The 16,699-nt window shown below is 35.4% G+C and overlaps 2 protein-coding genes across 2 annotated transcripts in view; both read right to left on the bottom strand.

Moving 5' to 3' along the window:
- Positions 1-1,405: 1,405 nt before the first annotated feature.
- Positions 1,406-10,286, bottom strand: LOC116294619 (betaine--homocysteine S-methyltransferase 1). Its single transcript, XM_031702258.2, has 9 exons — positions 10,142-10,286; positions 9,904-10,042; positions 6,132-6,250; positions 5,635-5,826; positions 3,597-3,744; positions 2,253-2,435; positions 1,991-2,121; positions 1,806-1,903; positions 1,406-1,689 (listed from the first exon to the last, which is right to left on the bottom strand). The coding sequence occupies exons 1-9, from the start codon at positions 10,148-10,150 to the stop codon at positions 1,494-1,496; spliced, it is 1,215 nt and encodes a 404-aa protein (XP_031558118.2). The 5' UTR covers positions 10,151-10,286; the 3' UTR covers positions 1,406-1,493.
- A 1,453-nt stretch (positions 10,287-11,739) lies between these two features.
- The window catches only part of LOC116294618 (putative insulin-like peptide receptor), a 36,857-nt gene continuing 31,897 nt past the window's right edge, over positions 11,740-16,699 (bottom strand). Inside the window, exons 21-29 of the mRNA XM_031702257.2 lie at positions 15,397-15,539; positions 15,259-15,323; positions 15,050-15,176; positions 14,870-14,973; positions 14,729-14,784; positions 14,554-14,610; positions 14,408-14,480; positions 14,192-14,326; positions 11,740-13,115 (exon numbers count right to left, since the gene is read on the bottom strand). Of these exons, the coding sequence (XP_031558117.2) occupies positions 12,890-13,115; positions 14,192-14,326; positions 14,408-14,480; positions 14,554-14,610; positions 14,729-14,784; positions 14,870-14,973; positions 15,050-15,176; positions 15,259-15,323; positions 15,397-15,539 (986 nt within the window). The 3' untranslated portion in view covers positions 11,740-12,889. The remainder of the gene's footprint in view (positions 13,116-14,191; positions 14,327-14,407; positions 14,481-14,553; positions 14,611-14,728; positions 14,785-14,869; positions 14,974-15,049; positions 15,177-15,258; positions 15,324-15,396; positions 15,540-16,699) is intronic.

The following is a 16,699-nucleotide window of genomic DNA, read 5'->3' as shown; positions in this document are numbered from 1 at the left end:
TGTCACGCAACGTTTCCCTCCCCACGTTGTCTCTAACCTCCTACCAAATAGCTAAAAACCTTTATTCAAAACTAAGATTATTGTGAAGAATAGAGTGCAAACAATTAGAGTGCTTTTCATAAACCCGTGAAACAATTACCATTAGTTAGTGTGTAATAGTGAAATGACAACAAAAGAACACAATGGAATGAGGGTCTACTAAATGGTATTAAGCTGGTGTGTATTTCATGGGTTTATGAAAATCACTCTAATCCGTGACACACTAATTACTATATAGTACAAAATAGTGCTAATTAAACAATAGAAAACAATGGAATTTGCATGAAATTGTGCTAATTAGTATTACTAAAGTTTCACGGTTAGTGACCACAGTAAATCCGTGAAACTTTAGTAATACTAAATAGCACAATTTCATGCAAATTCCATTGTTTCTATTGTTTAACTAGCACTATTTTGTACTATTTAGTAATTAGTGTTTCACGGATTTACTGTGGTCACTCTATATTGTTGCACTCTATTATCTTGTGAAATAAAAATTAAATAACTTATTATTGCACTCTGGTAGGAAGCACATGCATCATGAAAACACAGCTTGCATGTTCAAGTTTTGTTTGTCATTCATGTTTGAAATAATGGCTTGTCTAATTTGTGTTATATAAAAATAATAAAAATCTTGCTTGCTATGGTAAAAGCACTCCACTACATTTCATGTCCAACACTTGTCTTATTAATGTATTATGCCCACACCACATACGTTATGCATGCACGTGTCTATTTCTTCACTAGTTATTAGAGTGCAAACAATAGTCTATAACCATGAAACTTTAGTAATACTAAATAGCACAATTCCATTGTTTTCTATTGTATTAGTGTTTCATGGATTGTTTGCACTTTATGTAATATTCAAATAGACACAAAAGAAAACAATGGAATTAGGGTTCTACTAGACTATAACTCTGTTAGTTTACTAAATTTTAAAAGTTAAAAACCTCTTGTTGTAACAGCCTCTCAAATTTCTCATGAATGTTGGTTTTTTGCATGTCAGGAAGAAAAATAGAACATTGCAAACTAGTATGCATAAGAATTATAGAAGTGGGTGTGGATCTCTCGGAGAATCCATTATTTCTCCCATTCAGATATATCAGTACTGATAATTTTACTCATAATTTACTTCATCTTATAGCAGAAATCAACAATGAAAAGGAGTCATGTCAATAATCACAAACTTGAGGTTGATGATTAGTGTTTATATAGGACACAAGCATTACTAATAGTGATGAGGAAGAGCTCTTGAAACATGTTTGATTAAAATTTTTAAGACTTTAAAGGCTGGTATGGTTTTTAAAAATGGACTACAGCCAGGAATGAAGGATTCCTAGAAATTACGCACCACAGACAAGTATAGTTGATATCAACCTATCTTTATTTGCTAGATTAGTATTTCAAGTTCCCAATACCATGTTTTATTATATCAAAATAATAATAATTAAGCATTAAGATACAGGTCTTTTTTCAAGAGTTTTAGCTTTTTCAAACACTTCATTCATTTCAGTGTCGGTCGTAGTGTCAGCATGCTGCTCCAGCATTTTATCACCAGCTGTTACACCCCATCCTGATGGGGTAGACATAGAACTGCTGTATGGTCGACCACTAGCTGGCTTCAAGTTCTCCCAGTATTCACGGCAAGCCCTATTCAAGGAGGAAAAAGGTTATAATACACATAAGAACCAGTATGGTGTGCACTTGATTAGGATTATGATTAGCAGTAGTATTATAGTATATTAACTGAATGTAACTTTTCTTACCTTGCCCTAACCCAGGGTTTTGTGTGTTGCTTTAGACCATCTCCCCACATTCCATGCTTTTCACTGCCAACTGGAAGCTTATTTCTTTCTTTGGCAAACTGATGACAACAAAAGTAATATAAAGCAGTTTTAGGCTATGTCTTATTATGATCATGTCATCAGTACCAGATACTGTAAGTATTTACCTCTTCACTGATAGCCCGGATATGGTAAGGTTCAAAGCCACAACATCCACCAATAAAGCGAATGCCAATTTCATATGCATCACGTGCATACTTGTGCATATCCCACCTGGTGCATATACGAGGCTCAAGACCTGTCAATCACAATAACAAATATCTAGCTTAGACTGAGGAGGAGGGATAGGAAAGGTTTTCAAATGTTGCAGTCATAATTAAAGAGCACTCAATTAACTGTCCTTTAAAATTAATTTGGTGAGTAACTCACCAAAAGGAAACTCGGGCAGATCAATGAATCCTTGCTTTCCACAGTCAGGTGTATGGTAACCAAGAGGCTGAATCATGAGATGGCATTTCAAACCTGCAGCATCAAGTGCTGCTTTCATCAGACGCATTGTCTCCAGGCATTTAATAGGTCCAAAATGGCAATTAACGCCAACAACATCTGCGCCTGCAAATTGATGTGAAATCAGAAAGAGAATATAACTTATTCAATGACTTTCTATGTAGAAGGTTTGACCAGTGACAAAGCCATTTGGACAATCAAGCTTTGTTTAGTAACATTTTAAGATGTGTGATGTTATATTGATTTATTTGGATTCAATAACAAAAATGAGAATGTAAACATCATAATACACATTGTAAATAGCTGGTTTCATTTGCAGTGAGAATGTATTGAGCAAAGTACAGTGAAATGTTATATTCTTCCCTTTACTCCTCACCTACCATTCACATTTTTATCCCACCCCACACCCACATTTGTGCTGTTGAACCCAATACTAACAACAACCCTGGTGTTAAGTCATACAGTTGATTTGCTGGGCAAGCAGACAACCAGAAAAGAGCACCCCAGCAATTATCAGTTGAATTAAAATCATCATAAACTAGTAAAAGTCATACAATGCTAGTGATGATTATAAGTTTTAGAATTGCGCAATAATCATTTTTTATCTTGGGACTATTCTTCTCCAATTTCTTACCAAGTTATTCCCTTGAAAAATGAAAATATTTTTGGGGGCTAGCAAAACATTATTGACAGGGATGGTAGGTCTATCAGGTCTGTTCATACTAAAATAGATAGACCCTTTAGTCTTGATGGGATTCATCACCCAAATGCCTGGCCATAAAATGCAACTTGTGAGTTAACTCTCAAGCCCATTCAGGTCACGGCATTACTACTAATATCATTGAAATGCAACCCGCTAAGTACAAAGTCTTGTTCACAACTTAGCGTTTTGATGACCACCAATCAAAGATGAATTAAAAAACAATATATTGAGAGATTTTTTAAGAGAGATCTTTAAAAAGATTTTAGAGGATCAGAGGGTCAAAATCTTTAATTCAGTTTAAATATCCCTAATTATAGTTTTTAAAATTTCAGTTCTTTGATCAACGGTCGTTGAAATACTAGTCGGCAAACTTTGCGGTTTGTACTTCAAGGATAATAGTAGTAAAATAATTAATTCAAATACTGTATACCCTGGCCTTTAATTATATGTTACTGCACAATAAATTTATCTTTTGGTAAGCCTGTATACAAGCTATTGGAAAGATCATAATGGAGATTATGGTAGTTTCTTGGTTTATGTTCCCCGGTAAAAACAAATTATACCTGCTTTAACCAATCTTACTGCACAGTCGCCTGCTGAGACACCATGCATATCCCCCTCTGGTCCAATACACAAACTGCAAGCTGTTGGTTTTCCTGTTGCCTTACAGACTTCAACAGCCCACTCTGCCTCCTCCACATGTTCATAATACTAATACATGATACAATATATATATACAGTCAATTCAAAAACGTTGTCATCGACCAACTCAAGCCTACACGACAGGACTGAAAGGAACTCTGGGTAGCAATTATTGAAGCCGAGTTGACTTCATAATTTTATCTGACTAGTTATGCCTGGTTTACAGCACAAACCTTTGTAGGCAAGTGGGAAGTTGAGGAGACGTTTTTTTAATGCCTTCATATTTTCGAAATTGTGAACTGAATCATAACTACTTTTTTTTCCTTTCCCTTAACCCAAAGACATACATCTAATAGATTGTTTCTCGCCATTATTATCTTATTACCAGCGGGAACAATTAATTCAAAAAGAATATTTAACCGCTTCGGTGATTTCTACCCATATTCCTTTTTGGTCCAGTCACGTAAGCTTGAGCCGGTTGGCAACAACATTTTTTGAATTGACTGTATGTCCATTAGTCTTCACTTGTTTCATTGCTAACGTATGTTAGTAGCCAAATAATGTTATATGGTGATTCACTGTGTGATTTTATCAAATTAACTTATTTCACAGTGTAGTATTACTTTAGGTCTGGCAAACTTAATTGGGAAACCTCATAATCACTTCTGAAGCAGTGAATATCATTTCATAATCACTTGTTGCTTGACCAATCACATCACACAAAACTTCATATTGAAGTCTAAAATTAGACTAAAGAAAAATGTTTCTAGACACATAAACACCTATTTCAAAAAAAGGTTTGGCCTGAGATCTAAAATGGCCAATCTAAATTGAAGAGGAATTTGTGCTTTTGTTTTCTGCCAACTTAAATACAAAAAATGACATTTCTATCTTAAAGGTCATGCCTTATATTCCAATCAAAAGAGGAAACTATATTGTTTGAAACTGAATATATTACAATTTGAAGCATGTTATTTGGTCTCAGATTTCAGACCGATGTTTTTTGAAATAGTTGTATACTGTTAATACTCTCATCTTTTGATCAATCACATTCTGTTGCATTTTGGCTTAATCTGGATTAGAAAATATTTGAATAGAATGATAGTAATAGGACGTTTGCATGATGAAGTCATTGACCTCTACTACCAGACTCCCTTGCACACCTTCTTTTGTTCAGTTAATTAGCACCAATTATCTTACAATTCGCATAAGGGAATACAAATTTAATAAATAAGAAAATTTGCAAAGCAAAATGGTAGTAGGAGTAGAGTTTTGTTGATGCAAAATCCTAAACCGATCATTATAAATACGAAATAAAAATAACATCTATTTGCAGAAACATTGATAAAATAAGGTTTAATAAATATCACACTGTTGAGAGTTTTAAAAGTATGCTCTCCATATAGGATTGTAATTTCTGCAAATAGTTTTGTTTTGCTATTTATTTATTTCCTAGGATTTCTCATTTCATAAAGTTCACCTGCCATTCATATTTAGAGTATTTCACAATATAGTGTTTGTGGCCATTAACAATATTGTTCATTAACAAGCTATTTTCAAGGGCCACATTAGGCCCCGTTCACACATATCTGGAAAATTTTGTATCCGCAAATTATTTTTTGCGGATACGAAAATGTTTGCGTCCACATGCAGTGTATTCGAATCGTTTTCACCGTCCACATGTATCTGTTTTCGTAAAATTTGCAGATACGGACACAAAAATTTGCGGACACGTGTGGATGGGGCCTTAGGCACATTATTATTGTTTGTTAACCCAGTCTTCCCAAGCCTCTTTCATATTAATTAGATTAAGTAGAAAATAATGCACAGACAATACCATAACTGACTCACAAAGTTGTATACTAGTACTTGCTCTTTTTCACCCACCATTAAAGTGAGAAACTGTGATAATAATTATGGTACATCTGCACAAAATGAACTGCTATAGATTATACATACCTCAGCAATAAGAAAATCAACATTTTTTTCCATGAACACTTCAAGCTGCTTCTTGAATTCAACCTGACAAGCTTCTTTGCCTTTACCGCTAAGGTAGGTGGGTGTCTGGCACACTCCACCAGCCACAAGACAGTCACCTTCATCTGCCACTTCGCGAGCTATGTCACATGCAGCTTCATTGATTGCTGAAACCTGACAGTGAATTTTGTAATTTTTATATTCATCCAAAAGATTGTACCATAGTGCTTTATTCCACATGCTGAACTATTTGCTAGTAATTTTTGTCTTAAAGAATCATCATCTTCATAATGATGGTAAAATAGTAGACATACAAATGGGACTAGGAAGTGATGGGCCAAAGGGGCTGTAGTCCTTACACTTCTTTCTACTCAGTATTAACTGATTGTTTTCAATTTAAGCCCCCCTACATTGAACATTTGCATAGTTCTCTTATTATCCAACCTAATTCCCCCAACAGTTAATGTACATTCACATACCCCATGAGTCTTAGCAGCCTTATTGCCACGGTTTTCTAGCTTATCTTCACTGGCATAGAAGGTAAAGGTCTGCATGACATCAGCCCCAGCACGTAAAAACTCTCGGTGAAGTTGTCGTACTGTGTCAAATAAAAGCAAATTTAATAGTTTTACTAATTTTTCCTTCACTAGAATGTCACTGTGGCAAAGATAAAGTGTATTAACAACAACAACAACAACAACAACAAGATTTTTATTACCTAAAGAAATTCAATAGATTGATTACATTGAGTGATTTTAAACTGATAGTATAGGTAATAGATACTCAGAAATAGCAGAGCTAATCTAGCTGAGTACCTATGCATGTTTGGCCATAATTTACAGTACAAGGTAGTGTATTATAGATAATAGAAAAATAAATAAATAAAACAAAGATACAAAACAAAGGTACCACTTTTATAAATCACTTGAACACATATCTTAATAACTATGACAGACTACAAAGTGTTATTATTAAGATTTGCGTATTAAATAGTTTGAGAATAAATTTAATATAATAATATGTTATTGATTATAAGTCTGTATGAGACTAGCTTTGAGGTGGGTCTTAAACTGCTTGATTGATAAATATTTTAGATTTTCATCTAAATCATTCCATAGTGTAGCCCCGACATAGCGTATGTTAAATTTACCATAATTGGTTCTGACTTTATTAATACAAAAAGAAGATCTCGAGGCTAATCTTGTATTATAGGTGTGTCTTGAAGAAACAGATTGAAAGTAATCATCAAAGGCTACTGGTAGCAATTATGTTTAAATTGGTACATAAAAATAGCATTATGAAGATATATTAGATCAGGAAACTTAACTAATTGGAACTGATGAAAAAGAGGAGAAGATTGTTGATCATATTTGGAAAAAGACATTATGCGTAATACTTTTTTTTGTAATATTGTGATTGGTTTAGTTGTAGACGGGTAAGTGTTACCCCAAACTATTAAACAATAGGTCAAAAAAGGATAGATATTGAAACGGCTACAACTTCGTCTTGAATAACTTGATCTGCAGGCACTTTTAACACAATGTCAAGAAGGATCAAAGGTTTCAAAAATTATAAATTAGCTTAAAGCGGCCTTTTCATTATGACGTAATGATGACATAAGAATCATTTACCACTTATTTTCTTGAAAACTAGACCTAAACTTTCAAAGTGACTTGCGCCAGTCGATAGTATTCATCAAGGCACCCAACATATTGCAATATGAAAAAACATGTACGAGAGCGTTTTCCAAGTATTACACGATGAATATTTTCATGGACTTTTACTAATATTTCCATCGTGTCAACTTTATACCCTCAAAATCGGGACTTTAATTTAGTGGATTCAATATTTTTAGTAGCTAGAATATAGGTATGGATATAGACACTGTGTATGAATCAAATTGTGACTTTCTTTCAAACGTTATGGACTTTTTGATATGAAGCTAAATGACCCCATTTGTTGTCAAAAGTGATAAAAATATAGATGAAAGCAGAATTCAAAAAATCGTGGAACGATTTTTTTCTAAATGAAGTCACTAAAAGATGTATCTTTTACAAATATTTTCCTTTAATTTCATATGCATTGATGGGTTTTAAGGCAGTCAAATGAAAATAAGTACGCTCACAAACTAACAGCACATGACAAACAGACCCCTAGTCAGTGGCGTTAAAGCAGTCAATCTGATCTTCAATATTAAAGTCCCTGTTTGAGTCAGTGGAAATATATTTAATATAAGGGAAAAAATACTGTCATGTTTGTGACATAGAACTATAATAGAAACTAAACTATCAAATTTACAATGCAAAGTTTATCAGTTTATCATAACCTTATAGGAGATGTGCGAAATCCATAAACATTCGACTTTAGACTTCAATATTGACCAAAAACAACAACGCTTTATAATCGTTCCAAACAAAAAAGTTCTAATGATTAGAACCTCAGCTTGGCAAGAAATGATTAAAAATGAATGTTGGTAATGAAATGAATGGTTTTAAGAGATATATTTGAAGAGAAAAATGGGTTCAAGGTTTGTCAACTTATAGTCGCCCAGCATGTGATTTCATCATATGTTTGGATGCTTGATGTTCTAATACTCAATCAATCGTATTTGAATATAATAATTATATTTATTATCAAATTAAATATCCACTACTTAGCATTATTTTGCAGCAAGTAGAGTGCAAATAATATACCAATGAAGTAGTTAGAATGAAATAGGAGATAGTATAGCGCTTGATTAGATAACACATAGGAATTCAGTGAGGCATGACAAGGGCACAGGCGTTTACTAGAGTAACAACTCAATACGGAAATGAATAGATACGAAAATGTCAAATTATACGAAGGAAAAGCATGTTCCACAAAATATTGTTTCAGTTTTTGTGAGTTTGTTTAAAAATATTTTATGATGAGCTCCCTAGAGTAGCACACGTGCACCAGTTTACCTGTCACGGCTCACCTATTTTAACAAATTAGACTTAGGCAACCAAAGGTTATGTATGAGTCAATTCCAAAGGTTTATGATGACTCAATGAAAGAATCTACAAAAAAATGAAACTCCAATGTTGATATTTAAATTTTCTACACAGGTTAATAGCAGCGTTACAGACATTACATCAAAATTACCTAACACTTTTCATAAATGTTTTTGTGAGTGGATAGGGTTTTCAAATTAGGAAAAAAATTGAATTTGTTTGATTTAAAGTTGCAGAAGAATAATAACATTGTGGACGTTACACAATTTTGTTACGGACGCTACACATCAAAAGATGCTGAGCTGCCAATACTCCTTTTTACAGTTCAATTCAGTGACCATGCAATAATGATTCCCAGCGGAGGCTGGAGTTACCGTGCATGATAAACTACAGTTTATCATGTGTGGAAACTCCAGCCTTGGCTTGGGACTATTATTCATGGTCACTGAATGGAACTGTAAAAAGGAGTGTTAAATAATTTTCATGCAATCTGTTTACATGCACTTTCTAATTTATCAAAGTGATGAACTCTGCATCATAATGCATTACCTTCCATTTTTCTTCATAAGTATAGCTTTTTAAGTATCACTTACTATAATTTAAAATGAACATTGTTTCAAAAAGCAATTGTATTGACACTTTTTACCTTGACTTCACAAAACCTAAAAATCCTACAGAAGAAGCTTGAAGATGTGCAGTTTTTATCTCTCTCATAAAGAACTGCCCAAAGCAATCCTTCGTTCACGAGAGTTGTCAGTGAAGCTATCGTGGGCCCCAACTAGTTTTTTATCGACATAAATGACAGAGACTTCACCGTACAAATATGTAGAAATTGAAAGTCTACATAGTATTGTAGATATAGGAAACACAACAGCAAGAAAATCCACACCAAACCGGTGAGGCAGATTTAGCATTCATGATACTTTCTCGCCAGGAGATCTTCACACAACGACGGTCAAGCGCAAATGAAACATGAAACATTTAACCCACAATGCTCCACGTGGCTTGACCACCCTTTCCTATTATTATACAACATACACCAAGTTATCCAGGGTCAATACCATAGAATAAACCGAAACGTGTCTTCTTTATCTAAAATCTAAACTTCACTTTTGATCAAGGTCACTATACCTGCTTACAACAGGCGCAGTCCTACCATGTTTATGGTTTCGAACCATAGTTAATGGAGCGGAATCATTCCACTTCACTAACTATGTTCGAACCCACTAAAATAGCAATACGAGGAACTGTCGTGTAGATAGTAACACTTTTATACCTGCTTCAGGATGCTCGACTATTGCTTCTGGTGTCCAAGGGCCGGCTTTTACGTATCCTCTTTTCTCCAACGCGAACACGAAGCCGCCATCTCCGATGACAACTTCGCCAGCATCAAGTCTTTCAAGAAAACCACGTTTCTAATAAACCATAGAAAAATACAAATTCACACGTCATGATCAAGCGTCAATTTTTTAAAGCAAAGTTAAAATTGAAGTAAAATGTTGTTTTAATCTTACCGAAGGCATTTCGTTAGAGGAGTTTTACCAAAGAGAGAAGACGAAGCACTCCGTTGTATGCTGCTCACTGGAGAACTACTTGCAAAGAGGCCGTGGTTGAAAGCACGTACACCCCTCATATGCTAACTGGTCGGTCATGACCAACACGTTCCATTGTTTAAAAACCAGTCGTACGAGATTAACCCTCATTTCAGCTTCTCATTGGCTGGTTCACTTCATTCCAAAAAACCGGTTTATCCACATTTGCTTTTTATGACACTTTGATTTACACGTTGCGAAACCTATGCGAAACCGAGCTCAAAAAGTCGCGTGCTTACTAGTAATTACCTTTGATAAAACTTAGTAATCCAGCAAAAATTATCTAGGTGCTCTTATGAGCGTTTGCTCGGGCTGCCATGCAATTGTGCGCATTTCTGGGCTGCATGCTGGATGATCGACGGTTTCGGTGCACGGGAAATACAATATTTCCGGCGCATATTTTCCTTAGTCCTTTCCTCCCCAGGGACTTTTGACTCGTAACCAATCTTCCTCGGCCAATCGACGCGGACAGACAGACGGACAGTGGCCAAGGGAAATAGAGGGTGATACGCCAAATCATGCAAAAAATTCAAACCGTCATGATCACTCAAACCACGACTCACTAGAGGGACTGGTTATACGAAGTATAGGGGGCGTGGGGGTGCAAAATCAGAATAGAATCAGTGGTTTTTTCTTCATGGCCCATGTGTGATGACCCAACCCCAGTTTAGAAGCAAAATTGCTGATGACCCACCCCTGAAAAAAGGATCCACTGATCAGATTAACCTGTATTCAATCTAAATTCCAAAAGTTGCACACGTCTACCACTTTTTGTAACGTTGACTGTTTCGGCTTCTTCTTTCTCTCATTGTCTTCCTCACTATCAGTAATAAATTCCTATTTCATGAGTAACAATGTCAGTTTCTTCATCGCTATCCAAATCTTCAGTGTCCTCATCAGTGCCCTCACATGAATTATCATCATCTTCAGTGTCCTCACAGGTAGGCCAGGCTTACCGTTAGTGTTGAATAACTAAATCGATCGAGAGACAGACAGACAGACAGACAGACAGACAGACAGACAGACAGACAGACAAAGATTATATGGGTATCATATGGGTATTTTTGAATCCCCATTTTTACGCTTTAAAATAATTAAAATCAAATAAGAAAAAAAAGCCGCGTCATCTAAACCCGAACGAAATGACCTGTAATTAAACCATGGGGCTGTTCAATATATCAACCACACACGGTGGGAGTTTTATTTGATTTTAATTATCTCTTGCTCGTTTCTAAAGTGGCCAATTGCGTTCCAGCTCTCACAAGTTAATATCGATCATCCCTCAATCCATCACTAAGGGATATGGGGATAGAGCTTTCTATGTTGTTGTAGTCCAGACACTGGACCCTCTCCTTTTATGCTGCTCTGCTTTTTCCCCCTGCGACACAGGAAGCCCAAGAACGAAAGCGGAGCGTTGTGCTTCATCTAACACTTCTCTTAGGTTTTGCAAAACACCGCGTGCTTTATAATTGTCTATTTCTTTATTATTACACGAGAATGCAATACACATCACATGATCATTTGACATAAACAAGATTTATTTTATTCTAGAGTTGTATTATAATCTATGTACAATGCATTACATTGATTTGATATTGCTTAGCAACCTTAAATTTTAAAATGTACAACTTCCAATTCAAATCATGGAATCTTTCAAATCCATAATGCAATCTTAAAATATGATACCCTCATTATTGACTGGTAAATTCTAGTGACAGTCACCAGCCCCTACTCATTCTGTGCTGTCCAAACATGTTAACACTTCGATAAAACCCTGGCAAAGAAGGAAATAATTATAATCGCTCCTGGGAAGAAGAATGGATCGTTACTGTATATAGGATATAATAAGTTTATGAGTTATCAATGCAAGAAAAAATGAATATGTTTCTAATCGGGTGAGCACAAGTAAGCCTGCATTAATTGGGTTTGTTTGTTTTGTTTCACATGCAGTAATGTAAAGACAAGAGAATGTCTCAATTTCTTATAATTCATGGATCAAGAGATCAATTACTTCATGTGAACATTCAGCCTTCGCAATGATGTATATTTTTTAACAAATTCTAAATATAATGGTGATGAAATCAAAACGATCTTAATTTCAGTACTCAATCAATCAAATGAGGAGTGATATCAATGAAAATAATGGACAACGAGCATAATTATATATACATGCATGTGTGCCAAACTTCATAAATCCTGATTGGTCATTCATCAATGTACTCTCCCGCTCCCAAGTGGTAACGTTCATTGCATTTCTGTGAGTACACACCTACATAGGGAAGGAACCCAGATGATTGTCTTCAGTCAAAATGATTTCAATATTCTTTGATACAATTCAGCATATACATATGAAGACAAATGTAGCTGCAGTAAAACAGCACAAACAGAGGGCACTGTCTCAGTTGGGTTTCCTCAGTTGATATAGAACAAATCAATTGATTATGCTCTAATACATGCAATTGAAATGGTCAGTTTTATATGGCTTCTCTGAAATCATTCAATACTCCTCTTTACAGTTCCTTTCAGGGACCACAAATAATAGTTCCAAGTTGAGGTTGGAGTTGCCATACATGATAAACCATAGTTTTGAAATGCGTGACAACTCCAACCTTGACTTGGAACTTTTATTTGTGTTCAATGAATGAACCTGTAAAATGAAGTATTCAGCAACTATGCGCTTGATTCAGCCTCTGTTTGGATGGTTTCTGCTCGTTGTCTTGGGATATGAAAACTCCTAAATTTTAACATTTCCTGTAAGTGGTCGCGAGAAAGATTGGAGTAAAATGATTTGGTCTTGAATTCATTGGACAGGCTGTCTTCTATCATGTGAATGATAGTGAGAAATGTTGGTCTTGCTTTGGGGCTATGTTGCCAGCATAATGTCATCAAATCATATCTGAAATGATCAAATATTCAAAACCATAAGTTCAACTTTAGCAGTCAGTGAATGAAGCACATGCTGAGTGTCCATCTAAGTTACAAGATAATCAGAGATCATTCCTCTCAATAACGTCGTGCTAGACTGGATTCATATTTTTCTTCAATTTGTATACAGAGATTTCAAACTGGAAAGAAGGTATTTGGGTGGCCAAGGCTATAATAGAATAACAATAATAATATAATATAATAATAGTAATAATAATAATAATAATAACAATAATAATAATCAACTGGAATGTAAAGAATGTGAGGAATGCAGACTTATAAGATTAGGCCATTGCTCAAACAGATTTTCACGCGTACGTGAGGGAATTCGATCCGCAGGGATAACCTTCCTTAGCAGGTCAACCAAATCACTAAATACTCACTTGCATCTGCCTCTCCATATATTAATAGCTACTCAAGCCTCTCAAATAAATTAAGAATATTTTCCACCCCTAGTTATTATCATTATTATTATTATTATTATTATTTTTTATTTTTTATATTTTACCAATATGTTTTTATCAATAAATAAGTAATTATTTGTATGTATATTATTTTGTTATTTTATATTCATAATCTCTTTATTAACGTTATTATAACTTTTATTATTATCATTATTAATAGTTAATTGAATTCATTAAAAAATATATATATATATTATTATAATGGCATTGAGATTATGAACTTTGAATCCTATAGTTTTTCATTTTATTTTTGTTTATAGTATAATATAACTATTTTAACAATCGTAAGCCAATATTCAAGATTAATTTAGTGGATATTATTATTATTATTATTTCTATTAAAAAAAAGATTGAAAAAAATTATTATTATTATTATTAGTATTATTATTATCATTATTAACTTTATTCCAGTCTCAAGCTTCTAGCTTGGCACATGTGCCTTGCTAATCAGGGAGACCCAGCTAAATATACTATATACATGTATACAATTAAGAATATGGAGGAATATACTATATATATACAATTCAGAATATATTTATATATATCCATATGACGATAAAAGAGACTAAAGATTTATACTTACAATTCATTGGGAGCATCCATTGGTTTATCCATTACACCACCATCAACAACAAATTTCAAAACTTCTTCATTGGACTTGCCGGGGTAGGGTTGGGAAGCAAGAGTTGCCATCTCCCACAACACTACACCATATGACCTGCCAAAAATAGATATGAAATAAAAATTACAAAAACATAAGATATAGCTAATGATGTAATTTTTGATTTGTGATTCATACCAGACATCTGATGGAGATGAGAAAATACCATCCTTAAGGGATTCAGGAGCCATCCAACGTACAGGTAATAAGCCTGCAAGAAAATTAATAATGTCATGTTTATATTGAAAAAAAACCTAATGTTATCACAACAAAACAATACTAACCTTTGCCTCCTTTCCTGTAATAGTCTGTCTCGTAGATATCACGGGTCATTCCAAAATCTTGAAGAGAAAAAAAACCATATTGAATTGTAAAATAATATAGGTTATGGTTATTTCATATTGAATTAGCCAACTACTACTGTAGTTTGACATAAACAAACATGCATGTATTCTTTACCTCCAATCTTAACCGTCAGGTTTTCGTTTACCATGCAGTTGCGAGCAGCAAGATCCCTGGGTTTAAACATTTACATATTTATATCAATGCACAATGTTATAGTAAAAATAATTAATGACCAATAAATGATATCAAACCTACCTGTGCACAAACTTTCGTGAAGCTAGATAAGCCATCCCATCTGCTATTTCTCCTGCCATTTGTAACATTTCTGGCAGCGTTGGTGGAGGCAGTTCACCACCTTCCTACAAAACACAGAGATGATGGTTGGACTTTACGTCTATAGAATTTTTTGTGTTAATATAGATCAGTTTAACATACCTCTGGTCTTCTTGATCGTAAGTGGTTTTTTAGGTCACCATTATGCATAAGTTCCATGATGACCAGAGTTGGTTGTCCATCAGACACAACACCAAGTAACTCAACCACGTGATGGCAATGAAATGCCCTAACAATCAATCAGATCATGCCAATCAGTCCTAGCCGCATTCAAATCTAGAATCACTATATAACAACATAGAATTACTTACTTCATGATGGAAGCTTCCTGTAGAAACTCGATCCTGTCTCTTACTGAAGCATTTTCACTAACAGTCTGAATGTGTTACAAAACAGCAACAGTGAGTTATAATAATTATCATTTTGATTGATGTAGAATATCTATATACCTTAACCGCTACTCGACACTTAGGTTTGTCTTTCACAATATCCAATGCTTCTCCTTCGAACACCATCCCAAACGACCCTTGACCGAGCTCTCTGATCAATTTTATTTTATCTCGAGGAACTTCCCATTCATCAGCGATATACACTAAAAAATATAAAGTACAAAAATGAGTGAGGTACTTAAGCAGCAGTAAGGGGGACTCGCGATTGATGTCGTATATTTACGGGTTTTACAGGCGGTTTAAGGAAGGCGCCGGCAGCGGGAATAAGCCGCGCGATAAGTCCTTACTGCTGCTGTGTTGGGTACCGTAAACGGAGGTTAAAATATTCCTTAGATATAGATGGACACCATCACGAGCATTCGTAACAAAACTGTGCGCCGACTGCGAACTCAGGTGTTGGATCGCCTGGATGCGGACTTTGCCTTCACAACATTTATGGAGGGAGATACGGACGAGACGATGACAGAAGAAAGAGCAGAAAGAATAATTAACTTAATGCCCGAAGGTAACTACCGGTTGGAGCTAACGTTCATAAAGTATTTAGACGGCGAGTGGATGATAGAAAAGGGGCGCAATCCTATCAGGGCGTCTGGTAAGAAGGACCTGTTTGTCTTAAACGAAAACACACGCCCGGGAGCATTGGTAGGAATAGACATGCTGTTCTACGAGGTTGCTTACCCGGTTACCGTAGTTATTTATGCTGCTTACGAGATCAAGAAGCCGGATGTTAAAAAGTTGAAGCCAATGCGCCATCCTGGTAACTGCGTAGGAAAGCTGGTTAGAGAGTTCTTTGAGGATTCCTCTCGTGGTGGTAAACTGACTTTAAAGAGAAGAGAAGCCATCAGGAAATGGGAAAAAGATACTAATAGGACCGGAGGGTCGATAGACAACATCAAGAAGTTAGAAACGGCGCTTGAGAGGCGAATCCATGTGAAAGATATCACCGACGGCTTTATTTACTCCGGAACGCACAAATATGGGGGCCGCGGTGCGCCTATAGTCATCTACCAGCATAACGCACATGCGTGGCGCGAACTGCGGTTCCCAAGAAAGAAGGAAACGAAGGTCTATAAGAATTCTCCATTGGCAGAATTAGTTCATGAGAATTCCATATGGTTAATGGACGCGGAGGGAAGTCAATTTATGACGCAAGACGGCACTTTGTATCGACCCGAAATTGAACAGCTGCGCATTCAAAGCGCCTGTGAGACCTTAGGAGAAGACTTCTCTGACGAAGTGCTTAGCTCCCGCAGCTTAGACTTCTTAGCGGCCAAAAAGAGAAACGGGTGGAAATCCACACCGG

The sequence above is a fragment of the Actinia tenebrosa genome, unplaced genomic scaffold (genome assembly GCF_029948245.1).
Source record: "Actinia tenebrosa isolate PJP-AT-01 unplaced genomic scaffold, QUT_ActTen_1.0 PGA_scaffold0__85_contigs__length_37466705, whole genome shotgun sequence".
Taxonomy (NCBI): Eukaryota; Metazoa; Cnidaria; class Anthozoa; order Actiniaria; family Actiniidae; genus Actinia; species Actinia tenebrosa.
The sequence above is the reverse complement of the archived record's forward strand: the minus strand, read 5'-3'. Positions and strand labels throughout refer to the sequence as shown.

Excerpts from the sequence above, each read along its gene's own strand:
- LOC116294619 (XM_031702258.2), bottom strand. Across the intron at positions 6,251-9,903 it reads AGTCGAGCATCCTGAAGCAG|TACGACAACTTCACCGAGAG; the intron begins GTATAAAAGTGT and ends TATTTGACACAG. Across the intron at positions 5,827-6,131 it reads AGGCTGCTAAGACTCATGGG|GTTTCAGCAATCAATGAAGC; the intron begins GTATGTGAATGT and ends ATTCACTGTCAG.